This window comes from Zalophus californianus, chromosome 13 (genome assembly GCF_009762305.2).
Source record: "Zalophus californianus isolate mZalCal1 chromosome 13, mZalCal1.pri.v2, whole genome shotgun sequence".
Classification (NCBI taxonomy): domain Eukaryota; kingdom Metazoa; phylum Chordata; class Mammalia; order Carnivora; family Otariidae; genus Zalophus; species Zalophus californianus.
In genome coordinates, this window is record NC_045607.1 from 32339908 (window position 1) to 32367883 (window position 27976).

The following is a 27976-nucleotide window of genomic DNA, read 5'->3' on the forward strand; positions in this document are numbered from 1 at the left end:
TTCTTTCCCAATTCTTAAAAATTATGCATGGCTGAACCATGCATGACTGAGCCTTAGATTTTATAACATCAAGTTTTTCTACTCATCTTTCAGAATAGCCCCATTGTTTTGTAAATCTTCAACTGTAAAACAAACAAAAAAAAGTGCAGAGTTGCAAGATATGTCCATGAGACCACATATGTAAAAACATTTTTTCTAAGTTAGAAGAGACCAATATAAAGCTGGTTCTGCTGTTTTTCTGAATCTATGTTTTAAAAATAATTCTTTTTTCCATCTTTCAACAAAAGCTTTACATCCTAGTGATGTGTCTTATTATGGAGAAAGAAAAAAAAAAATCCCTAAATCCAGTCTTTGAATTGAAGTGACAATCTGTAATTTAAGAGCAAGCCATTCCACAAAACCACTCCCAACTGTTCTGGGGCCCACATCTCCTCATCCACTATCTGCTGTTTTCTCATGAGCCAAATTTCCACTCCCAGCATACTAACTGTTCAAATCTACTAAAAAAAAAAAAAAAAAAAAAGCCAAGCCTATTTCTACAAATTATGTCAATTCTCACAAATCCTTCAATTAGGAAAGATGAAAACACTCTAAATTTCCTTTGAAAATAACTGCAAAACTTTGAGAATCAAAATAATGACATCACTTTAACACAACCTTAGCAAATCTGCTGAGCAAGAGGCAACATAGTTCACAGGGAGGAAGGTCCTATCCTGTCCATTGTCAGATCAGCAACTCCTGCACATGTGGGAAGAAGCCACCACACCCATGGAGGCACCTTGGGGCAGGTGGGCACCTCTCAACCACGTTACGATGTAACTTGTACTGGGGAATAATCCAAAAATTCTAATATCCACAGCAACTACATTTCATAACAGCATGGCTCAGTCCAATATACACAGTTTATTTTAAATTATACCACTAGCACTTGGGGAAAAAAGTCATTTATTTGCATTGCTTCCATTTTTCTACTGTAGTGTTAGGACTTGACATAAGCATCGCTCTTCTACTTCCTATTTACAACTCATTCAGAATATTACTACAAATACAATATACAACTTTTAAAAACTTATGGGGAATTGCAGTTTTTGTTTTTCTTTCCTCTTTACAGTTTTCTCAAAATCATTCAAATTAAATGAAAATTTATATGGACATTTTCTGTACACATCTGAAAGGGCAGAGATCACACTGATAAAGCCAAAAGAATTTTGCACAAATACAATAAAATACAGAAAACAAAAACTATAGAAGATGTTATTTGGGGTACAAATATAAACAATACAGTACCATTTCAGTAATTTAGCAACATAACACTCATACTTCATAGAAATAAAACTGCAAACCTGGAGAATGCTCTGACAAATATTAAACATTATATATACAATGAGGTAAATGTACCTTGGTCTCTTGAGAGGTAATTTAAGTTTAAAGCAATTGACATTTTGAAGCATCTCCTTGACATATAAAGAAATATCAAACACCCCATTCCATTGGCACAATGTGAAAAAGGGATATCAAAACACGGTTCATGATATTCAATTCACAAATCTCGTTAAAAAATAAAAACAAATTCACTTAAGTTCTTTTTTAAGCTTTAAGAAACAGGTTGAATGTTATTAAACACATTCTTTAAAGTCTACAATTACAAATAAGATTGCATAATGGTGTTGAAAAGTTTAAGTGTACTGACAATCCTCAGAATGTCTTAGAATTCCAGCATTCCTAGAGAGAGGGCCCATGGGTAGTCCAGCATTCCAAAACAGACACAAGGAGCTACAGATTACATGTGCAGACCTATTCTTTAGGATCTCAAAAATATCTGAACTGGCATTTCCTGCCATGCTGTAACAGAACCATTATTTGGAATCTCCATCATTTGGAGCCAGAACACTGCCACAGTCAAGAAACAAAAAGAAACAGCTGACTTAATCACTCTTTCAGTGCAAGGATAAAAATAAACTCTTGATAGGACATGTCTAAGGGGATACTGATTTTGTTCTGCATTTTAATTAGCACTATGCCATCTTGTTTTATAAAATATTCTATACGGGACAGCTCTCAGATGTAGAGGGGGAACTGAAGGTAGCTCATGCATGAGCTGCAGAATGGCCAAGTGACCACTGAAATTTTGTAACAAGAACTGAAATGTGGAATTCTTGATGTTACTAACCATGTCACTGTGCACGGACTCAAGGCACTTCTTGAGCACTATCACTACAGCAGACTTAGACTCCGGGCTTCGGACCTCGCCCTGTCCCTTAGAGGACCCGATGTGCCGCTGCTTCTGGCACAGCTCCTGCTGCCATGACTGCTACCTCACTGCCTTCCCACTCCTTGGCCACAGCTGAAGTCACAACAAGGCAGCCAGCAGGGCCATCATCCACCCCATCTCCAAACCTGGAGAACCCTCCCAGCAACATTCAGTGACTCAAGGAAATGGAAGCATGTCCCACATTTCCATCAACCATTTTACTCTAGATTTCCAAAGCAGCTATTCAGTCAAAAGGCGGCTGAAGGGAGGTGGGCGAGGAAGGGTGGTGGCAAGGCAATTCATCTCTAAGTCAGGGACCAGCAAGAAGGCAGGTTGAGAGAAACTTCAGGAAGGGCAGGCCAGGGATACCTGTGCCCCACTGGGTCACACCTCCCGCATCCCCACTCCTCCGGGGTACTGACGAAATGGATGTGGACAAGTAATTGGTCTGAAGGTATATTTTAAACCAAGTTTAATTTTGGAAGGTGAGCATCTGAAGACAGGCAGTATAAACAAAGGCTTGTGTATCTAAATGAGAAAATCAATACTCTAGTCAAACGTTATCTGCAGTTATGGCCACAGTAATCATGATCTATTTCATTTTTAAGTGACTTTCATTTTCAATATTAACTAATCGGAGTTTATCAAACTGTCATTAGCCAGAAAAGGAATTTGCTGCAGTAATATGTAAACCGAATTTAGAACTAAACTCCAACTTTTAAAAAAATTCCCTGACTCACCAAAAGTACATTTTATCCACTTAGGCAAGAGTATAATTGCAACTCAATCTCTGATTTAATAAAGAGTATCTTCAGTAAAAGTTGATTACCTTATATGAAAGTGAGAAATCATGTATCTCAATTTTAAATCAGACAAGAACTTTTGGTATGTTCTTAAAATTATATAAAAATAGTTTTAGCATTGGTCCCCTGGATTTCATAAAGCAGATCTGGTAGGCGTAGAAATGGCCAAGAAAAAAAAAAAAGTACCTAATCAGAGAGCTAGAGATTACTAAACAGGAAATATAACATAATTATAAAAACAAAGCCCTCAACGTCTGTCATTCGTTTGCTTTGACAAAATCATGGTAACTACAGAAAAAAACTCAAATTTGGAGTCAAAATATTAACCTCTAAGCACATTTTTCCCCATGATGTTTTTAAACACATGAAACTGACACTAAATTCCTATGCATATGTCATTCATTCTAAAATTACTTTGGCTTTAAGACCAAATAGTCTTTCAAATTTATTCTATGTGTAAGAGAAAAGAGATGATCAGAATGCAGCTCAGTCAGCGTAAATGGCCACTATCTCTTACTGACCAAATACTATAAAGGTTATTCTGACCCTTTCATTTGGAAATTGATAGCACTATAAAGTCAATGTCTTGCCTCATTGCTATGATAGTTTTTCTTCCATCAGAATACGATCACAGTGATAAAGAGAACTCTGAAAACCGTAAAAACCCTAAAAGACTTTTAGCACTGGAAGTAAAAATCAGTTACTATAAGCCAGTTTCAACTTAGTGTGAAGATCATGACAAGTTTGCTTTAAACACAGAATTTGCCTGAAAACATCTGTAAACGGAGAACCAAATTTCAGAATGTTCTTTAGGTACCACTCTCCCAAATATCAAGGGTATACTAAACTTATTACCTAACCATGTAAATTAAGCAGTTGCAGTATCTGCACACAGAAGAAAAGACTGAATTAGAAGCTGCCTTCTTCAAAGTGTAGTGAGACCTCAGAACCACGCTAACTCTAACCTTAGTTACAAAGACAGAAAGTCCACCGAACACTGACTCCTACATAACAACTGTAACTCTCCTGCACACCTGTTACCTACTCAAATGATTAACTACCTTTACCTTCCTAGAAAAAGGCCTATTATTTAACATTAACACACCCTAATTTTAAATGTAATTCATTTCTTAAAAAAATAACACTGTCTTTGATCAGATAAAGAAAAAAAATGGCTTACAGAATGCCATACAACTTTTCACAAGCAGCTAGACAAATTTTCCCTTTTAGAAAAATTAGTCTGTATGCTACAAGTTTTAAATTATTAGAGTACTATAAGCATCTACAGTGCCACTTGATTTTTTTAAGGTATACTTAGACAACACAATTTAGATGCAAAAGCTTGATGTAAGAATATTAAAAAATGACCATGATAACATTTATCAATTAATGCCACTTCATTTCTTCAGTGGTTTAAGCACATTTTGGTAGGAGAAAGGCATTTTCAAAATGGAATACCAAATGACATACTACAAAAAGTCTTCCAATAAACAAAACAGAAAAGTCTGGGTTACCCAGATAAATAAATTTTTTGAATTAAAATACTACAGCTTTTAAGACACACAGACTGTAAGCGTTAGAAAGACACAGAAGCGGCACTTACTGGTATAGTACAATCCCATTTTGAAGGCATGTAATGTTCTGAATATGTGAAAGAACAGTAATAGTATACAAAATACAATTGCATAAATTATGTTCCTCACAACTATATGAGGTCATTTTTAGACTCAAGATAAGAGTTTTATAAGTGTTAGTTTTAAGATCCTGAAAATTATAGAACAGTACATTCAAAGTCTGAATCAAGGAAACTCTTTAGTGGTTCAGAATCCTCTGAGAATGTACTAACCAGGAATAAATCACTTTCTTTAAAAATAAGAAATGTTTTATATAACGCAACAATCCAGCTCCTTTACCCTTAAAGATGATCTTCAGCACAGCAGAGTTAACCTAAAGTTAAGACCAGCAATCATCTTTAAAAAAAACCAAAAAACAAAAAAACAAGTTTTGTGTTAATAAAAAATAAAGGTAGACTACACAACATTTTGTAACTGTCCTGGGAAAGAAGTGTTCATAGTGCACAGAAAGGACCCACACGGCCGTTTCCTGGGTCCAAAGAAATCCTGGGGAGTTTCTCGATGACCTTATTACACTGTTGCAAAGGGAAGCAATATCCTTCTATTCCCTCTCAGTGAGGTAGAACAATTGACCTCCCAAATTAAAACCCAGGAGCAGATCTGAAGGAGAAGCAGAGTTCAGGCAAAGCTGCAGAACTACATTTTGATGCCTTCCTGTTGACTGAGTTGTGACAATGTTTTCTTAATACGCAAAGCTGTAAGCCTCGCTGCTCCGTTGGCATACCAACATTCTCTCATAATTTAGCCATTACTCTCAAGGCCTGCAAAAATAATAGAAGAAAAATAATTAATGAGTGCCAATGAGTGCTTTCCATTCATCTGAATAAGATCTTTATTCTGTACATCTTCTTTCCAAGTGACATATGTTCAATTGTTTTATTTCCGCATTATTTGTAAGAGCAAATAGATAGAAATGACTTCAATTCCCATCAGTGGGGTATTGGTGTCAGCAGCTGGAAAGCAGATGGATGAGGGCCCAACTTACTTAGCAGACCTGAAAAAGCTGAATCCTAAACCCAGAGCTGTCAAGGCAAAAAAGGAACCTAACTCACATAGAAACTCCCTAGAACCAAGGAATTAACTGCATTGAGTTCCTCTGATGTGAAGTTCAAGCTAAAAACATGAGGATTGGCCAAAAGAGCTGGAACCCCAGATACCTGCCCCTCCCCGAGCTTCACACGGTTGGGTGACTGCCCCACTCTCACCCCAGCAAAAGATTAGAGGTTGTTTCTGGGAGGGTAAAACAGAGATTTCTGACTTGGGGAACATGGGGGCAAAGTTCCATACTGACAACTCACAAATGAGAAGACCACAGGTTTTCTCCCTAAAACACAGGCAGCAACTTGTAGATATTCCTCCAGGCAAGAGACTGGAAGAGTCTTCTCAGGGAAATGTGAGCCCAAGAGGAAAGACCTGAAGATACCGACATATCAGTGGCTCCCAACAACTGATGTAAGCAACCCAGTTAGGTCACCCTAAAGGTCACAGTGGGTAAGTGCTGTTCATATGCATAAAGCTTCCATCAGCTTCCAGTGTCCTGCCTTTAAACATGAAGAGAATAGGAGTTTATGTGCTACGGTGAGAGCTGTGAATTGTGTAAGACTGATGAATCACAGACCTGTACCCTTGAAACAAATAATACATTATATGTTAATTTAAAAAAAGAGAGAGAGAATAGGAGTTTGATCAGACATCAGAGAAAGCAGTATGAAGGCAGAAGCTGATACAAACAGACCAAAGTAACTTGAACAAAACAGTTGTACAGAGAAGAAAATACCAATAACTTATTAATATCCTCAAAGAGATAAAGAAAATACTCATATTCATCACTGACAGTTTCCTGCTTCTTGTTTGACTTTGCAAAAACGTGACAAAAGAACTGGAAAATAAACCTGATTAAAAAAAGATACAAGTTGATAAACCTTGCAGAAAGTTTAGAAAAAAAATCAAGGATGGATAAGAGGGAAAAGATAAGAAAATGAGAAGGCCTCTTAAGGGGTCTAACATTCAAAACTAGAGTGGAAAAAAGAGAACAGAGGAAAACAGAAAGGAACAAATCAAAGAAATACTTCAGGGACATTTCCTAGAAATGAACACTGGTTTCCATATAAAAATGACCAAATGCCCAACTCATACATATACTCAATTCTACAAAATTATAAATTTATGGAGAGCCTACCATTTACCAGAATCCATCCTAGGTACTGGGGATACAAAAGAGAACAGACAAAATCCCTATCTTCATAAAGCTCACGTTCTAGGGAGCCAAAGCATATCGTTAATAAACAAGTGAAATACATGGACCGTCAGTGGTAAGTGCTAAGGAGAAACATCATTTAGGGAAGGAGATACAATATGCCAGGGAAAGAAGGTGATATTTTAAAGGGGTATCATGTCTACTAATAAGGAAACATCTGAGCAGAGACTTAAAAGATGGCGGGAGTTGAATAAACCAAGAAACAGGAAGTCATGGGGTCCAGGAAGGAAGAGTCACTGTAACAGAGGCAAAGAGAATCCCAGGACAAAAGGTGAGGGATCTCCCGAGATGAAAGCTGCTCAGTTGGCCTAGGTAGCTACAAGTCCAGACTGGAAAAGCTCAGAAGGTTCTGGAAGATACTTCTTAGTTATTCTATCAGTTTCATGTTCTTAATGTGTTTCAACTATTGAGAGGAGATTTATAAACCCCAGAAAAGCAAAAGACTGAATTAGTGTAAAGTGAAACAGAAAACTAGCCAAATGGAGAAAAAACAAAAATGACAGCAATGGCATTAATTCAGCACGATGTGACAGTAACTGCAAATTGCATGTGTACTCTTAATGTTTTCTGTTAACTTTTCCTCATGCTTAAAAAGCCATCTGTTTAATAATGTGCCCTACTTATTTAATGAATACATGAATACTTCCAGTTTGCACTTTGCAATATCAAGATCAAATTTGTAAAAGACAAAATCTAGCCCAATTTCATTTGTTAAACATGCAAATTCTCTGAGCATGCTAAGACGTATTTTTATCTGGGCCTGGACACTTGATTTTGTTGGGAGGTAGCTAAGGAGCTCTCTCAATGTCTCGACCATTGAGTCCTACATTATTATTATTTTTTGAAGATTTTATTTATTTGACAGAGAGAGACACAGCGAGAGAGGGAACACAAGCAGGGAGAGTGGGAGAGGGAGAAGCAGGCTTTCCGCAGAGCAGGGAGCCCGATGCGGGGCTTGATCTCAGGACCCTGGGATCATGACCTGAGTGGAAAGCAGACGCTTAAGGACTGAGCCATCCAGGCGCCCCAAGTCCTACATTATTTTGATATGTAAAATCAACTACTTAAGTCACTAGCTTTTTATTCCTCTTCAGCTATAAAACTTCACACCTGGAGGAAAATGCTCTGCCTTGCCAATATTGTAACAGTGACAGCTAGCAATTACATATAGATTAAATAAAAATTGTCTTAGGAATTCTTTAAATTTACAAGTACAAAAATATTTCTAAAGTTTTTGTAAGAGCTGGGGTTGAGAATCTCAGACACTGCTGGAAAGCATTTTTCCTACATTCCTGGTGAATGGTCACACAGGCAATCAGATGAGTAAGATGTCAAATCATCAGAACCATCCTCCCAATCACCTTATCCAACTTCCTCCTTTTAAAAGGCACATTAGAGGGTGGGGGGATGGGTTAGCCTAGTGATGGGTATTAAAGAGGGCACGTACTGAATGGAGCATTGGGTGTTATACGCAAACAATGAATCATGGAACACTACATCAAAAACTAATGATGTAATGTATGGTGATTAACTTAACAATAAAAAATTAAAAAAATAAATAAAAGGCCTGTTAGGGTCTGGAAAACTGAAATGATATGCCCAAGTCAAACTCTGAAATGGTGCCCAGGCTGTCTAGAATCCAGGCTTCCTAATTTCCATCCAGATCCATCCTATTGTTCCGGGCTGCCCTGATCAAAAGGACACATTCATTTAAAATGCAGGTGGGGGCGCCTGGGTGGCTCAGTCATTAGGCGTCTACCTTCAGCTCAGGTCATGATCCCAGGGTCCTGGGATCAAGCCCCACATAGAACCCCACATCGGGCTCTCTGCTCAGCGGGAAGCCTGCTTCATCCTCTCCCACTCCCCCTGCTTGTGTTCCCTCTCTGTGTCTCTCTGTCAAATAAATACATAAAATCTTTAAAAAAAATAATAAAATGTAGGTGACCTCTATTTGCAGAGGACATGATACTATATATAGAAAACCCTAAAGACCACCAAAAAAACTACTGGAACTGATAAATGAATTCAGAAATCAACATACAGAAATCTGTTGCATTCCTACACAGTAATAATGAAACAGCAAAAGTGAAATTAAGAAAACAATCCCATTTACAATTGTACCCAAAACAACAAAGTACCTAGGAATAAACTTAACCAAAGAGGTAAAAGACCTGTACTCTGGAAACTATAAAACACTGATGAAAGAAGTTCAAGACGATGAAAGAAATGGAAAGACATTCTATGCTCATGGGTTAGAAGAACAAATATTGTTATACTACCCAAAGCAATCTACACATTTAAAGCAATCCCTATCAAAATACCAGCAGCATTTTTCATAGAACTTCAACAATCCTAAAATTTGTATGGAAACACAAAAAGAACCAAAGCAATCTTAGAAAAACAAAACAACAAAACTGGAGGTCTCACAACTCCAGACTGTTATATTACAAAGCTGTAGTAATTAAAACAGTATAATACTGGCATAAAAATAGACACAGAAATCAATGGAATTGGACAGAAAACCCAGAAATGAACCCACGATTATATGGTCAATTAATCTTTGACAATGGAGGAATGCATATACTAAGGGAAAAAGTCTCTTCAACAAATGGTATTGGGAAACCTGGACAGCTACATGCAAAAGAGCAAAACCGGAACACTTTCTTACACCATGCACAAAAATAAACTCATAATGGATTAAAAACCTAAATGTGAGACCTGAAACCATAAAAATCCTTGAAGAGAGCACAGGCAATAATTTCTCTGACATTGGCTGTAGCAACATTTTTCTAGATATGTCTCCCGAGGCAAGGGAAATAAAAGCAAAAATGAACTATTGGGACTACATCAAAATAAAAAGCTTCTGCACAGCAAAGTAAACAATCAACAAAACTAAAACAACCTACTGAATGGGAGATTTTTTTTAAAATTAATTTATTTATTTTAGAGTGAGAGAGAAAGAGAGAAGAGAGTGGGGGAAGGGGCAGAGGAAGCAGAGAGTCTTCAGCAGACTCCACGCTGAGTGCAGAGCTCGACAGGGGGCTCAATCTCACCACCCTGAGATCATGACTGAGCTGAAACCAAGAGCCGGATGCTTAACTGAACTGCACCACCCAGGCACCCAGAGAAGATATTTTTAAATGACATCTCTGATAAAGGGTTAGTATCCAAAATATATAAAGAACTGATATAACTCAATACCCAAAAAACAAAGAATCCAATTAAAAAATGGGCAGAAGACATGAACAGATATTTCTTCAAAGAAGACATCCAGATGGCCTACAGACACATGAAAAGATGCTCAACATCATGCATCATCAGGGAAATGCAAATCAAAACTACAATGAGATATCACCTCACACCTGTGAGATTGGCTAAAATCAAAAACACAAGAAACAACAAGTGTTGGCAAGGATGTGAAGAAAAAAGAACCCTCTTGCATTCTTGGTGGGAATGCAAACTGGTGCAGCCATTGTGGAAAATAGTATGGAGGTTCCTCAAAAAATTAAGAGAACTACTCTATGAACCAGGAATCACACTACTGGGGATTTACCCCCCAAATACAAAAACACTGAAAGGGTTACATGCACCCCTGTGTTTGTTGCAGCATTATTTTACAACAGCCAAACTATGGAAGCAACCATGTCCACTGATAGATGAATAGATAAAGAAAATGTGGTATATATACAATGGAATACTGGCCATAAAAAAAAAAATGAAATCTTGCCATTGGCAACAACATGCATGGAGCTAGAGAGTAAAATGCTAAGTGAAGCCAGTCAGTAAGAGAAAGACAAATACCATATGATCTCACTCATATGTAGAATTTAAGAAACAAAGGAGCAAAGAAAAAAAGTTAAGAGCAAGAGAGAGACACACACAAACCAAGAAACAGACTCATAACTACAGAGAACAAACTGATGATCACCAAAGGGGAGATGCATGGGGGGGATGGGTTAAATAGGTGATGGGGATTGGAGAGTGCACTTATTTAAAAAAAAAAAAAAAAGATGGTGAACTTAAACCTATCCATACTGATAAGTGCATTAAATGTAAATGGAATGAACATTCCATGTAAAAGACAGATAAAATGAAAATGCAGGTGCCTTGGTTCACTGGTAGATTTAAATACTATTCTGAGACATTGATGGCCACTGCAAATGCTCCATGGCCCTTTTGATGTCCTTGAGATTAAACATGAAAACCAAATTACTCTGTTTTTCTTTCACTGGTTCAACTGCCATGGGGTAAAAAAAAGAAAAAGAGAAAGAAGAAAAAAGAAAAGAAAAGAAAAGAAAATTCCTGTGTCTATTTTCCTTAAAGAAAAGTAGCAAATTTCCACATACCAAGCAGAAACAGTTTAGAAAATTGTGTAGTATCCAAAATAAATACTCACTTCACAACTCTGCCATCTGTTTGGAATATTTGGCCTTAACTTCTGTTCACAAACAACTTTTCTCATTTCTTCAACTGATGGATCAGAAGGTACAAGATCATAATAAGGCAGCTGGTAATCTTCATGAATTCCTATATTGGTTAAAAAATATATATTTTTTGAAGAATTTACTCAGATAATGCCAGACCATTCTTTGTCCAGGAAGACCCAAGAGTCCTATTTCAGGGTTCCATTAATTAATTAGCGAAGTGGAACAGGGCTTCTAGCTTGCTCTATCTCATCTACATCTGCATCAACAACCCATCTCTCTGAGTTGGTACTGGGCCCACACCTTGAAACTAAATATCACTATGGGATCAGCAAAACCTATTTTAATGATGGTTAACTATGAGCTGTAATGACCTGATTGATATTTTCCCGAAGAACCCTCATGTGCAAGAAATGAGAGTTTTTATTCTGTGAGTGCTCAGCCTTGGTATAGGGATATACACTCTACCATGGAGATGTAAATCCTACAGGCAAATCTGAGGTGCAAATCCTTTACCTCTACTTGGATCTGTCCTCTTTGCTACAATACAGAGACACACTCTCCCTGTTACTGCCACATAAACCTGAGACCCTAGTCTCAACCAAGCCTGGGCCACCAAGGATGAGAAACTATTGCTCAAGTAAATATCCAAAGTGCTCAATCTAAAATTAACTTAAAATAAACTTAGTTTAAAAAGTAGTATAATGGCAATGTAATTGTATTCTGTATATACAACTTCCAGCTAAGAAGTTAGACAAAAGAACCACACTCTTGGCGGGAAGGGGGGTAGTTTGACCCAGGTACATGCTAGAAACAGCTTCCTGGGTGGCCTCTCAAGTAGTCATCCATTCTAAATAACTATATTCCAAGATAACAAGGGCTTGGTTTCTGATGCTTCCCAAGATTCAAATGGAAATAAAAAAAGAATACACTAAAATAAGCATGTCATGTCATTTCCCCTTACTGCAGGTTTTATCTCCTTTATTTTCTTTGGCACTCTCAGTGATCACCTGGTGAACATAATTTTAGACCGCTGATGTGTATAATTTCATTCAATAAAAAAAAAGGCTATCCAGGAACAGCTTCTGTTCATAATAAACTATTGGGGGAGGGGGAGAAATTTACCACCAATGGAACATCGTCGAGCTATTTCCCAGAATACTAAGCCCATTGCATAGATGTCGGCACGTTTGAAGGATTCAAAGTGTTTCATATTTATGGAATCATCTAGAACTTCGGGGGCCATGTACCTAAAAAAGAAGTCAGCAATTTACTTTATGGAATGGTGGTCACTTTACTTTTGAACTGTTTCATATACTTTTTTTTTCCTGAGAATTTTTTTAAAAATCGGTATTAACTTTAAGACTTTTCTCCCCTTTCAGCATGGTTCTGCTACTTTTTAAAATGACTCATACTTATAAAAATTTTCTCAAAGTTCATAAAGTACAAAGTGAAAACTCATTCCATTACTACCACCCCTTGTTAACACTTTGATCAACATTCTTTCAGATATCACTATACATATATAGACATATATATTCAATATTATATAACTGAGATCATATTAAACTCAAGAAAAATATTAAATATCCAAACTGATTTGAAAATTAATGATGTCAACTAAATGCCGTGAAAAGCTGAAACAGCAATTTCACGCTATCTGCCTTATGATCTTAGCTTCCAATGAAAGACACATATGTAACAATCATGGCTATTAAGAATGTCTTAACACACACCGCCTACTTTGTCAAGTACTATGTGGGGACCACATATTTTAATCTATAAGTCTTCTCACTAAAACAGGATGAAAGGATGAGGACATAATCCAGGGAACAAAATAATAGATAAAAAATGAATGCCAGTCCTCCTACTGATGCCACGTTGTAGGGTTCTGAAGTTTTAAAAACCCTACTAAAGTTATACATCAGGATTCATGAAGACCTGCAGTGACCACTGTCCTGGGCGCCTAAGTCAAGAGTTCCGAGAGTCCTTGCTGAATCCAGAAATCATAAACACCACTGAGATAGAATGAAGCCTGGCTCTATCCGAGGCCGAGGCAGTGATGTGGAGATATGCTGTGGCAACATGCTGTGATAATACACAGAGTAAGGCCTTTTAGGTCAGAAAGGCCGAGGTTTGAATCTCTGCTCTTCAGGTTACCATGTGCATGAGGCTGACCCTGTGACTTGCCTTCCACGGGGCTGTTTCCTCATCTGTGAAATGAGGACAATGTCACCCACCTAGTCATGTTCTTTAGAAAACTTGTGGATTGAACAAACACAAGGCTGCTCTCAAGCAGCTTGCAAACCAATGGAACATACAGACAAATAAATGGAGAGTTATAATGTGCTAAGTGCCCTAATGGTCCAGGTTCAGCCTGCTATGAGAGCCCTTGGTAAGGGTACCTCAGTCCGGAAAGGGCTACCTCTGAGAAAGGAAGGGTGAGTACAAGTCAGGGAAACAGCAGGGCAAAGTCTGCTCTAGGATACAGTATATGCAGAAATTCTAAGGGAGAAAGAAAGGTGTATTTCCAGGAACTAAAAATCAGAAAATAGTTGGGCTAGCTACAGTATAGCATTTGAAGAGAGCATTAACTGAGATTATATATATATATGACACATTAAAATGATTGGCACATACTGGGCACCCTGTAAACATCAGCTACTATTGTTATTATAATTAATATAACAAATGATAATATTTTCTGGAAGGGCCACCTTTCATCAGCAGGCATCTTTAAAAGTCAGGTAACCTTGGCTTCAGAGCAGGCAAGACCATGAGATCTTCTACCTGTGGGCAATCTGATAAAGTACAGGTTTGAGTTTCAGAAGGTGTGTACATAAAAATGAGAAGGAAATGAAAAAGAAGCTGATTTCAGAAGCTAATAAACACTCTTCGCAAGCATACCTTTTTGTCCCCACTCTGTGGTTTGGAGCAATGTCAATCGTATCTGTGGCTGAGTCGTGTCTCACTGCCAGTCCTAAGTCTGCAATACAGCAAGTTCCATTCTTCTTTACCAAGATATTCTTGGATTTCAAATCTCTATGAGCAATGGCTGGTTTCCCTAAAGAAACCAAAAGTAAACGCGATTGCTTAAAAGGTGATACCAATCACAATTCTCCCCTTTAGGTTCAAAGCCTCTACTCCTATCCCAATGTCAAAGCATTTCAGCTCACATCACCCACAATACCTGGACAATTACTAAACAACCTCAAGTGAATCATTATACCAAAAGTTGCTAAAATTACATTTCTTCAAAGAAAATAGAGAAAATAAGATGCTCCAAAAAATGGTGCCCAAAAATTGTAAGTCTAACAACTCAAAGACTGGGGGTTAAAGATGTTTGTTTGTTGACATCTTATGAATTATTTATGGAACTCTTGTCACAGACTGATATTTCAGTCCAAGGACCAAGCATCTACACCATTTCCTTTACCTACCAACTATAATGCAGTCAGTATTAAATTTACAACCTTTAAATACTAACAGTGGAAACCCTGGAGCCCTCCCACACTGCTGGTAGGAATGTAAAATGGTGCAGCCACTTTGGAAAAAAGAATCACAGTCTGGTAACGCCTCAAAACCGTTAGTTGCTGTATAATCTAGTAATTCCACTGTATAAGAGAACTGAAAACACACACACACACACACACACAAACACACACACAGTGTACACCAATGTTCATAGAAGCATTATTCACAAAAGCCCAAAGTGGAAACAACCCAAGTGTCCATCAACTGATGGACAAATGTGGTATATCCAAACAATGGAATATTACTCAGCCATAAAAAGGAATGAAGTACTGATACATGCTATAACATGGATGAACCCTGAGAACATGCCAAGAGAAAAGAAGCCAGCTACAAAAGATCACATATGATACAATTCCACTTAAAGGAAATGTCCAGAATGAGCAAATCTATAGAGGCAGAAAGTAGATTAGTGGTTGCCCAGGACTAAGGAATTTGGGAGGATATGGGGAGTGACTGCTATGGGCACAGTGTTTCTTCTTGGAGTGATGAAAACATTCTAAAATGGACGTGGTGATGCACAACTCTGTGAATACACTAAAAGCCACTGAATTGTAACTTAAAATGAATTGTATATGTGAATCATAACGCAATACAACTGTTATTATCAACAACAGTAACAATTACAAAGATGAGGGAGAGACTAAGATGTGAAAGAGCATGTGTGTGGTAAAGTGGGGAGTGAGGGAGCCACCTGGTGGCAAGAGGATAATCACTAGAGGACAGAGATATATTGGCATTTGACAATCCTACATGGCATAAAAATCATACCATAACAATTTCGTAACTAAAATTTAGTATATAATTTTTCAACTACAAAATGGTCTCATGCAGTCTCCTTATCTCAGAGTCAAATATAATTATTAGATGGCCAGATAACATTAGGTGGCATGTTGATTTTTAAAAAAGCATTTTTCACATTACATTTGATACTACACATAAAAACACACATTCTTTCAAACTTGAATTCTGAAGTCGAGATCCTCAAAAATCACAAGACTAGATGCTACTTTTAAGAACTCGCATACATATCAGTGTTGTTACAACGACTAGAGAATCTCTAAACAAATTCCCATATTCCTAACTCCACCTGAGATTTTCAACAGAAAGATAAAATAATTTCATTAAAAACTGCATTTTAAACATCTTTACTTAGGCTGTCTTCTTAAAAAATTTTCTAACAGACATTAGATTCATGGGAATTTAAAGCTTAAATAACATAAGTACTTTGAGTTACCTTGGGTACCAACAATCTCCATGTGGAGATGGGCAAGTCCACTTGCTGTGGACAAAGCAAGTTTTATCATTCCTTCCACAGTAACTGTGTATCTGTTCAAATAATCAAAAAGGGATCCATGCTCATGATAATCTGAGACCAACCAGAGCTGAGTCCATGTGCCATTATCTGTAGAGTAGAGTAACAATGTTTCAGATGGTTTGTAGAACATCAATTTATCTATTCAGAAGTTACCACTTTTTACTCTCAATCCTGAATTCCACAACTGCAACCTGACGACAGTACCTTAGGTTTGAATATTATTTCCTTCATATTTTCACTTTGTCTTATACTTTTACATACATATCTTTTAGATCCCCTGAGTAAGCCCCCTATTCTTGAGATAAGGCAAGGATAACTAATCCCATTTAAGAGATAAGGAATCATAGTTCAAAGATGGTGATTTCGAATCTACACAGAAGATGGTAGCAGAGCTGGGACTCCTGAGTGGCTAGAAAAATGTCTGGTTCAGGTGGGGTGCTCAGTAGTTGTTTCTGGAAGGAGGAAGGGAAAGGGGAATGGGTGGAAGATGAGCAGTATCTGGAGCCTAGTGTAGCCACAGTAGGAATGGAATAGTATAGGATAAAACTGAAAGTGAGCTTAAATGAAGAAATGCAAGCTTTAATCACAGACTATATATTCAGTTCACAAAGAAGCCAGATAAGAGGATTATTATTCCAAGGTTTCCAGCTTAGAAAAAATATAAAAATAGTGGTATCATTGACAAATGGTAAAGCTGGAACAGAAACTAAAATGTCAGGAGGAAAAAAAGCTGGGGCTGAACCCTGTTTTACACAAGGTGATTCTGAACTTTGACAACTAGGAATATGTATTCCAAAAATACATGGATTTGAAATGTGTTTTCCCATGGGAATCATGGTAAAAACTCTGGCTAGGCTTCTAGGTTAGTCTGGTCCACAATAGCCTATTTAACCTAGGAGTAGCAAGAAAACCATACACTAGGAAGCAGCACAATTTAGTAAAAGATACACATTTGGAGTCATTCTGACCTGGGGGGAAATCCAGGGCCTAGTTATTATTGACTATGTGACCTCAGATAAGTTTCTTAACCAATGAGGCTCTGTTTCTTCTTTTACACAGCAAGAATACCTTACTTTTGCAAAACTGTTAAGAGTTAAAAAATAGAACTGATTAAGCATTTCATGGAATGCATGGGTCATAAGAATTTAAAATGGGCTGTCTCCTTCCCTATTGGTTGTAAAAAACAAACAAACAAACAAAACCCCACCCCAACTGACATAAAATAGATTCTATAATTTTGAAAGCTGTACTTGAAGGAAAGCAACTCTGATTAGATGAGATTAAGAAAGGTATTTTCAGAAGATTCGGGAGGGGATTTCTGGGTACTTTCAAAACAATTTAGATACTCACGACACTAGTTCTTTACAAACTTTATATATAAACAAAGCTTACTCTTCATAAACTTTATAAATTGATTCTATTCAAACTTGTACCTTTTCTTTTCCCTGATAGAAATGCATCACTATTTTTATCTGCATGCTTATTAGTCATGACTGAATTCTGAAAGGCTGACAAATTAAGAGGAACACAGGCAGATGGAAGAAAGGGAGATTTTCTGAGGTAATTAACAAGAGAAGCAGAAGAAGGATATGTAAGAGGCCGTGTAATATAAAGGGTTGTCTGAGGTGGAATTAACTATATCAGGAAGATAAAGATAAAGGAGAAGGGAAATAGAGTGGATGGGCTAGATTCTGGGCAAAGTCCATTAACCCCTGACAGAGAGAGTAAGGAAGATCCAAGAGGGTGAGCCAGTTCCCATGGTGACCACCAGATGACAGCACCAGCTTAGCTTGGCTGCTGCCTGAGCAAATGGGAAAAGAAAGTTCAGGGCACAAAGGCAAGGGCATTTTGCGACAGGGTGTTTGCAACTTGGAGTATGTCTAAAACATGTTGGGACTGGGTCAGGTTTGAGCCCCAAACGACAGATTTAAAAGCAACCACCACAGCTGAGTTTGAAACTATGCATGTGGCTAAGTCCTTCAAGGGAGCAATTACTGTTTGTAGACTTAGAGCCTTCATACAAATTAGTAAAAAGAGTTTTAGAAAACAAACACAACTACTAAGAAATAAGAAATAAACAGAAAATCTAGAGTCACAGAACATTGTTTGTAAGGTTGTTTTAAAAGTTAGAGGGGACGCTAAATGGTGCCAAAGGCAGAAGAAAATGAAAACTAAGGACTTGGTCAAACTATGATCACTGCTTTTGTTTGTCTTCTTTTTACATTAAGTAATACTGAATTGGTAGTAGCCACTGATAAATCACTGCCTACAGCCATGACATCCATCACTGCCCTAAGTCACAAAAAAGAGATAATCAAGGGGCGCCTGGGTGGTTCAGTCGGTTAAGCATCCAACCCTTCGTTTTTGGCTCAGGTCATGATCTCAGGGTTCTGAGATCAAGCCCCAGGTGGGGCTCTGAGTTCAGCGGGGAGTCTGCTTGAGATTCTTTCCCTTTCCCCCTCTCTCTCCCTCACCATCTGCTCCTCCCCCCACTTGTGCGCTTTCTCTCTCTCTAAAATAAACAAAATCTTTAAAGAAAGACCTAGATAATCAAATATTAGATGGCTCTTAATGTGATATATATATCAATATATAATATACAATACACAGTATGTTGTATACAAGTATATAATACAAAGTATACAATATATAGGAAGGCATACAATATTTTCAGGAAACCAATCCAATTACTCAGACTTAGTCTCTCATCCTAACTATCAGTTTTTAAATACAAGGACAAAGTTCAGAGATACTAAGGAAATTCACTCAATCAGATTCACACAATCCAGAATGTGATAAGCCCTACAGGACAAATAATCCAGTTTCTTCAAGAAACTGCAAGAAGAAAAACAAGAGAAACAAAGCAATTTTAAGGGATTTAAGATAAATATCAACCAAATGCCATGTGTGGACTTCATATCCTAAAGTGAGTAACCAATTGTTTAAAAAAAAAAGAAGACACAACTGCAGAAATGTGAAACTGACTGGATACTGATGACATTTTAAAAATTGACAACAGGTGGGCGCCTGGGTGGCTCAGATGGTTAAGCGTCTGCCTTCGGCTCGGGTCATGATCCCAGAGTCCTGGGATCGAGTCCCGCGTCGGGCTCCCTGCTCCTTGGGAGCCTGTTTCTCCCTCTGCCTCTCTCTCTCTCTCTCTCTCTCTGTCTTTCATGAATAAACAAACAAAATCTTTAAAAAAAATAAAATAAAAATTGAAAACAAGTTTGGTCACGCTGCATTAAGATTCCTTAATCTAAAGATACAAAAGAAAGGGGTTTATGGATAAAAAGATATATTATCATATCTTTGGCTTCAAATAATTCAGACAGAGGCAGAGTAGGCAGAATCAGATCAAATACGATTGGCAATGAGCTAATAATCACTGTTGAAGCTGGGTGACAGGTTTCTCTATACTCTACTCGCTCCACTTTTCTATATATTGGAAATTTTCTAGAAATAAACTAAAAAAAAAAACCCCAATAAATGCATACTGAGAATAAATCTGAAAATACAGAAAAGCAAAAGAGAAAATCATTAAACAATATTCTGAAGAAATAAATATCGTTGAAGAAAATGGGAAGCGAGGGCGCCTGGGTGGCTCAGTTGGTTGAGCGACTGCCTTCGGCTCGGGTCACGATCCCAGGGTCCTGGGACTGAGCCTCGCAACGGGCTCCCTGCTCAGTGGGGAGCCTGCTTCTCCCTCACCCTCTCCCTCTGCCTGCCACTGCCCCTGCTTGTGCTCTCTCTCACTGCCAAATAAATAAAAAATCTCTAAAAAAAAAAAAAAAAGAAGAAGTGCCTGTTTGTAAAGGTTTCTAATATATTCTTTTTGACTTAATGGGTCTAATCTGTACGACAAACATTTATCTCTCATCAAATCTGACAATGTTTAGTAGCCGTATTTGTAGAAAGGCTCAAGTAGGTTTCATTATACTCAAAGGAGAAGCAGATGTTACTGACCTTTATTGTCTGCTGCTATAAATCCCAAGATGTTTTCATGACGTAGCATTACGGTCTGATAAATCTCTGCCTCACGGAACCATGAGCGCTCTTCTCTAGAGGAGAATATTTTAACAGCAACTTCTTCTCCTCTCCACTTTCCTCGCCAAACTTCTCCAAATCGACCTTTGCCAATACTTTCTTGTAACACAATAGTTCTTGCAATTGTTCTCTGAACGAGCAGTGGTAAACCTAAAGATAAAAATAAGCATTAAAGAGTGACAGAAGAACTCCAAAAGCTCTGTCTTTAAGGAACTTAACAATCTCACTAAGGAGCAGCAGACTACATTTGCAAAAATAGTAATTCATAATAAAATGAAAATAGGATAAAAAATATAATAAAAGAATCTAGAAACTCCTGCCTAGAGAGTCCAGGTAGGCTTTATAAAGTAAATTGAATCTGACTGTCCTTTACAGAAGGGATAGCACCACAGGAGAAGAGGAAATAAGATTTTCAGGCAGGAGGAATATTAAAGCAAAGGTAGAAGAGGGAAATGAATGATTGTTTACGGAACCAGCTCAGTTAAACAGAAGGCAATGTGTGTGGTAAAGCAGTGGAAGAGAAGGGAAGCTGTCATCAGAGTATGAAGAGTACTGAATGCTGAGCTCAAGATGACCAATGAGAGGGGCGCCTGGGTGGCTCAGTTGGTTAAGTGTCTGCCTTCAGCTCAGGTCATGATCCCAGGGTCCTGGGATCTAGTCCTGCATCGGGCTCCTTGCTCAGTGGGAAGCCTGCTTCTCCCTCTCCCTCTGCCTGCCACTCCCCCAGCTTGTGCTCTCTCACTCTGTCAAATAAATAAAATCCTTAAAAAAAAAAAAAAAGACGACCAATGAGAGCTGTGGATGCAACAGGAACTATTAAAAATTTCTGAAAAGGTTCATGAATGAGGAGAAAACTGTGAACACAAGAAACATAAAATCAGTATGTACAATCCATACTGATTTTAATAAATCAGTAAAAATTATCACAGAAACCATTTCAAGACAAGCAATTTACGCACTAGGAACCTTAATTGTGTTGTTTAGTATAGATACTAATTTATAAAATTTTCTTTCAGCCTTTGAATGGGGTCATATGATATACTTCAAGATTTAAAGTACACTTAAGAGTTAACTTCAGGAGGCTACTCTGGAAGTTAGAAAGGCAAGGAGTACAGAAGAAAGGGGAATTACAAATGGGAAGTCTGAAAATGTCTAACACATTCAGGTCCCATGTAAATGATATGGTCAAGAAAGGCTACCAGGACAAAGAAAATTTTTGTCTCCCCATTATCACTGGATTCTAGATCCCAAACTAAAATTCAAAGCCAAATCTAGATTCATCATATTATCTATATTTAGTCACCATACACATGAATACATGAGCATTTTTAAAAAGTAGTAATTTTCTTCTAAAGAGAAAAATAAATAGGGCTAATTCAAATCTCTATGTTCTCTGCTTTCCTCTTCTGTATCCTTAGAACTGCTTGAGAGAAAAACTTCAATAGGGAAACAGGGTCTGAGCAGTTTCGCATGCAGTGAACAATAGAAATAAGACCTGAACAACCTGCGTACATTGTAAGAGATTATAAGCATGAACAAGACATAATGGACAGTGGCCTAAGAGATTCACACTCTTTCAAAAACTGGCACATGTGCACATGTACACACACACTTTACAATCTAATGACAGCTTAAATAAGGGCACACTCACAACCTGTGATTCAAATTAATGCAACAGGGATTAGGTTAGCTTCAGGCATAGAGCTGCCCACAGTGTCCAAGTTAAAGATACAGTCTTTGAGAAATAGAGACCAGGCCTTTCCTCCACTATGGTCATGATACTAAATAATAAGTATATGAGTTCATAACATGAAATGTTTAGTTTTACCTTTTCTCAATAAGCGAAAGAACAAAAGGGTATTACATAAAGACATTTTACTTACAGTCATGAGTCCCATGCATGAGACAGCATTAAGGCTTTATAATGACTAGAAGGGAAACAGGTGGCATTTTCTGCTATCATTCAACATAAGATAGCTTCTGTCTCAATAAATTTGGAGGCCATTCAGCACATAATGAACTATGACAGGAAGATCGCGATCTTCAACGAAGTTTTTTTGGTACAATGCAGCAAATTGATACCATATGTCAGATTTTTCTTCCAAATATCTTTCCAATAAGAGTAACACCTGTCATTTGGACAGAACTACAATTTATCAAAACATCTTGTCTCATTTGAATCTCACAACAATCCAATGACGTGCACAGGGCAGGGTTCTTTACTTTCGTTTTAAAGATAAAATAACTTGGGCATGAGACATCAGCTAACTGCCCGAAGCCACAGAGCTAGCAAACAACGTAGACAAGTTTTTGCAGGGTAAGGCATAAAAAGAGAGAGAGAAGCTTTCAGACAACAGAGCTGTGGTTCCTGATGTATCTAAAAATACAGATAAAATGGAAAAAGAGTGATTTCATTCTGGACTTCATGTCTGTATCTTAAAAAGTAAATAAATGTATTCTTATTCAGAACTCTGCCGCCTTCCAGACAGCAATTTCTTCTAATCCTTTAGGTAGGTTTATTCCCCTGGAGGCATGATAGAGTGCTACTGTGCCAAGTGGCATGAGCAGCTGTGATTTCCCTGGGTGTAAAGTTTGGCAACAAGGGTTTAATTCCAAATGATCTGTAGTCACCCTGATTTTCTGTGACTTTGGTCTTTGCTTATCACAGTTTTTTTGATCTAGGATGACTTCTAGAATGAGCCCGATCTCCTTTGGGAACCCTTTAGACTAACTCAGAATCAACTGGAAACCCTGGGGAAGCCCTAAAACAAGCTCTCTCCACTCCTCTACCACTCCAGCCCAAAGACGGTCACATCTTCAGTGCCAAGGCTGTTCCATCTCAATCCAACCTCTAGCTGCCTCCCTGCTCACAATGGTCTCAGGGATCCTTAAAGGCTGCCTTGAAAGACCTGGGTTCCAGTGCAAGCCTGTATGTGTCCTAGTGTCATGGATCGAAGTCACTTACTGAATATACATGGCCAAAGTCAACAGACGACTTCAGGCCAAGAAGTCAGTTTCTTCATACTTATATGACTCAACAGATATGCATATAAATCAATATATATTCATTTCCTTAAAATAAACAGACATTTGTCATTATGTGAACTTTCTGTAGTATCAGATGTGATTTCATGCTTCAGTCATATTCTTCCTCCGGTCACAACTTCTGCTTTAATGTTCATTTAGTAACTCGATTATAAAATTCGTGAAATTTTCATTGGGTATATTTTTTTTTTTTTTTAAGATTTTATTTATTTGACAGAGACACAGCGAGAGAGGGAACACAAGCAGGGGGAGTGGGAGAGGGAGAAGCAGGCTTCCCGAGGAGCAGGGTGCCCGATGCGGGGCTTGATCCCAGGACCCCGGGATCATGACCTGAGCCGAAGGCAGACGCTTAACAACGGAGCCACCCAGGCGCCACCATTATGTATATTTTCAAATCTTCATTTTATCCATAAACCTAGGCTTTCTTTGAAGTTGATTTATATTTTCCAAAAGACAGTATATCTCAGGATCTGTTCCATATTTGTGATGAGGAAACAGAAGCCCAAAAGAAGAAAAACAGTTTAACCAAGGTCAGAGCCAACCAATGACAAAATTTGCACTGGAATCTAGATCTCTTGATTCCTGGCCCAGTGTCAAATTACAATATTGTAGAGGACAGGGGTCTTTCTTTCTTAGTGTCCTTTCAAAGCACATGCAAGTGAAAAAATAAATCCCTTTCAGTTTAAACATGAAGCACTGCTATACCAAAATCCACTTCAAGGTATGATTCTGGCAATTAACCAGTCTATTTCTGAAACCACAAGAATCAGCAAATGGAACTGAGAAAAGCAAACATCACAGAGGCCATGAATCCATAAAGCTAGATTAAATAATAAGGTGGTTAGACATTTTTCTAAAGTGAGAAAATCATCATTAGTTTAATAAAAAACTAGGTCTGAGCTAAAGACAGCAATTTCGTATGTTAAAAAAGCAAAAAACCTTCACAATTCCAAACACATTTTCTGTCATGCTTGCTTTCAAATATAAAACTAAAGCTGCTAAACAGTCCTGAATAGAATGGGTAGCCGCAGATCATTTGAGTGTCCATGAACTTCAGCCTCACCCATAAGAAAATAATTATCCTTATTCTATCTCATGGAGTCGTAAGAAGGTGAGAAAGCTTTGAAATTTATACAAACATGAAGCTGACTTACTTATTTCAACAGTAAAATACATTCTAATTTGTCTATGCTAAACTAGTCACAGTCAGATCTTTATTGGGCTTAAAGTTGGAATCTGTATTCACACTACCCCAAGTTTTAAAACACACTAAGCCAAACTGGCTTAGCCAACTAATAAAATAAATAATCCAGTTAACTTTTAAAAGATTTCTTAGGAAAAAGAAAAAATAATTCCATTACCTGATCCAGAACCTGATGTCGTCATATCATAAATTAAATCTTTTAATGTAGTGCCCTCTGAAATAAAAGGGCGATCTAAGGAAGGATCCTCTTCATTTGGCACGCGATGGTGAATGACAGTACGGTTATGGCAGATATAAACCATCAACATGAGTGAGATGCAGACAAAGCAGACTGGTCCAGCAATGACAGCTGCCAGTTCGACGGGACCAAGGCCAGATGATGGCTTTCCTGAAAAAGGGCCTCAAATGAAATAAACATCAACAATAGCAAATACACTGAAGGTGGCAACCACAATTTCCTAATCCTCCACATTTCCTATACTTGGCCACTACTCCCATTAGTCAGAGAACCTCATTCCAGAAGCTCATAAAGGCTCAAATCCAGAACAAGTGAATCATCCAGTCTTCGCCCACTGGCCCCTCTTTCATGATCACCAGCTCAGTCAACATCCACTTACTCTTCCTCTGCTCTTCAGCCTTCATCTAAGGAAGTAACTTTCCCATTCTTGAGATCTTTATTTGGATTTCTTATGATAGAATCCTAATTCTAGTAATTTCGAGTACATGGGTCCTTATACACTGAATATGTAATTATCTAAAGATGGCTAATGCTTTTATATATGGAAAATCTTGACTGATCTAAAGAATTTGGGGTAACAATTAATATACGATGTTCCACCGCCTTTTGGTATTTAAAAAAAGAAGAAAATCTGAACTTTTTCTCTTTTAGAGGTAAGCAGTGTTACCTTGGGCTGAATGCATAAACAATTTTTTTCTTTATTCTTGAAACTGACACTTTTTTATTATATGTATTTGGTTAAGTATTTTTTCATTAATTTCATTAATTTTGGTAGCACATTCTTTTCTGTCTGCTTGTATGTCATTTTCTGGAATTTCTGTAGTAAGCATACTGGATCACCTAGATTTATCCTCTACATCTCTTAATTTGCTGTCTTTTTCTCCCTGAATTGTAACACAATTTCTCAAGCTTGTCTTGCCTTAAGCTTGTCTCACACTAGGCTCTAAAATATTAGTCTCCAGTCTACTACTCACTTTCAATATTACATTTTTAAAAATAATTCATCAATTGAGCTTTTTTTTTTTAAGATTTTATTTACTAATTTTGACAGAGAGAGAGAGCGCGCACGCGAGAGCAGAAACACAAGCAGGGGGAGTGGGAGAGGAAGAAGCAGGCTTCCCGCTGAGCAGGGAGCCTGATCTGGGACTCGATCCCAGGAGCCTGGGATCATGACCTGAGCCGAAGGCAGATGCTTAACGACTGAGCCACCCAGGCGCCCAACTGAGCTTTTCATCTAAAAGTGATCTTTAACTGAAAATGGACTTTGGACTGTCTGAAAGTTCTTCCGAGGTTAAGTCTTTTTCATAGGATGACACCTACTCTGATTTACCCAGTTCAGTTCACTTCTTTTGAACCACTGAATCTTTTCATTTGGTAATTTTTTGGCTGTTTGCTTAACAGAGACCTGGGAATGAGGGATTTATGTATGTTTAGCATTAGAAATGAAGTAAGTGCTTCACAAGGCTTTATAAGCCTTCATTTAGATATTTCAAGCCCAAACAATGGAAATGGGGAATTCCGGAATTATAATTTTCCTTGTCATATTAGAATTGCAGATACCCTAAATAGAAGTCAGAAAAATTAGTCATTTGAAACTTGCCGTGGGGAAGCTTCCCTATAAGGCTGAAGATCTGGTTTTACTTTGCTGTTATCACTTGAATGAAGAGGAGGACTGCCTCCCTCTGTAGCCTGCAGGACTGGCCCTTTTCAGCTCAACCACGGCAGTGCTTCCTACTTCAGTTAGCATGATGCCTGGATGAACTGTGAGTGGGGAGTGAGCACTCTGGTCTGCCTCCCTGAGCAATGAAACCAGGTGCTTCTTCCTAAAGGAGAATGAGCGTTTGCTCCTGTAACCTTCTCACCCCAAACCCCTCAGGTTAAGGTTTGGTGGGATTTTGTAAGAGGTCCTTTCACTTACTTCTTTTCATATGGGTAGTCAAACTTCACTAGTCTGAAGTTATCTGCACTACAAATTACAGAAGTTTCTCACAAGCGCAGGCATGAGGTTGGTGTTCTTCCATCAATGTGGCTGGCATGAATACAGATTTCCCGCATTTTTATATTCCTTTGATTATGACAGCAGAAATTTAGGATTTGAGGAAGGTGATGGAGGAGTTAAATACATGTGCTCAGACTAACATCTTAAACCAGAACCTGAAAATTAAACTAATCCTAAGAGTGTATAAAGCCTTCAAATTCCTGGCTCTGCCAGGACATTGTAAAATGTAAACTATGGCGACGGACCAAAACCTAGAAATCACATATAATGATTTATACATAAAGATCATAAAGCAAGGTTACATTACAAAATGAAGGCATCTGGACTGTTTAGTGCTGCTCTCAATTCCTGCCCATTATCAATTGCTTTAAAAGGCTGGAGCATTATATAAGGAAAAGAAATCCACTCGGAGGACAAAGTAGGGACCCCCTGAGGACATACTGCTATGGCAGCTTTGTCAGAATTCCCCTTTAAAGAGGCTAGACTTTAGGCCTAGCAGACCTCAGAGAAAGTCTATTATTGGAACCAACGTCAAACAACACATACCCAGAAGTCAGGATCTTGGCTACTCCTGTAACTCTACAACTATGGACAGGTTCCTTCTTGCCTGGGAACTGAATGAGCTAGGGTAGACGAAGTTCTAAGATCCCTTCCCGTTCTAAAACCATATTCAGAATCAGCTTTTCTTGTAGTATTAAAAAACAAAATCTTATACAACAACTTACCAACAGTTGGGAGTTCTATTTTATTGCAGTGGTCCTGGTTGCAGCAATAGGTTGTAGTAACAGACCCAGTTTTTGAAGATGGTGCACATACAAATGGTCTGTCTCGAGGAATTAGGTCAATTTCAGCTATACACATGCTATTGTGTATAACTTTGTCTGTGGTCTCTGTGACAGAGACAAAGCAGAGCCCATCTGTCACACAAGTAAAATTGTCTTTTGTACAAAGGTGGCAGAAACACTGTAATGCTGGAAAAAGAGAACAAGATTCTATTAGAAAAATTCTCCAGGTTAACAATTTGAAATTATCCCATATTCACTAAAATAATACATTCCTGATCCTATTATAATCATACAATTTCTTCACACTGTTCAAAAAACAAAACTCTAACTACTCTCAGAAGTTCCAAAATCTGTTGAGAACCACACATACGTAGGAGCCAAATATGATAAAATCTGGACTCACGTTTTTTTCGAAAACTTTTTTGCTTCCAAGTATAGACAAA

At 37.9% G+C, this 27976-nt stretch overlaps 1 protein-coding gene across 1 annotated transcript in view; it reads right to left on the bottom strand.

The window, feature by feature from the left end:
- Positions 1-893: 893 nt before the first annotated feature.
- TGFBR1 (transforming growth factor beta receptor 1) overlaps positions 894-27976 on the bottom strand; it is a 55150-nt gene continuing 28067 nt past the window's right edge. The window contains 9 exon segments of the mRNA XM_027615585.2: positions 894-5428; positions 5431-5449; positions 11342-11472; positions 12495-12619; positions 14277-14433; positions 16138-16305; positions 20182-20412; positions 24669-24899; positions 27474-27719. Of these exon segments, the coding sequence (XP_027471386.2) occupies positions 5325-5428; positions 5431-5449; positions 11342-11472; positions 12495-12619; positions 14277-14433; positions 16138-16305; positions 20182-20412; positions 24669-24899; positions 27474-27719 (1412 nt within the window). The 3' untranslated portion in view covers positions 894-5324.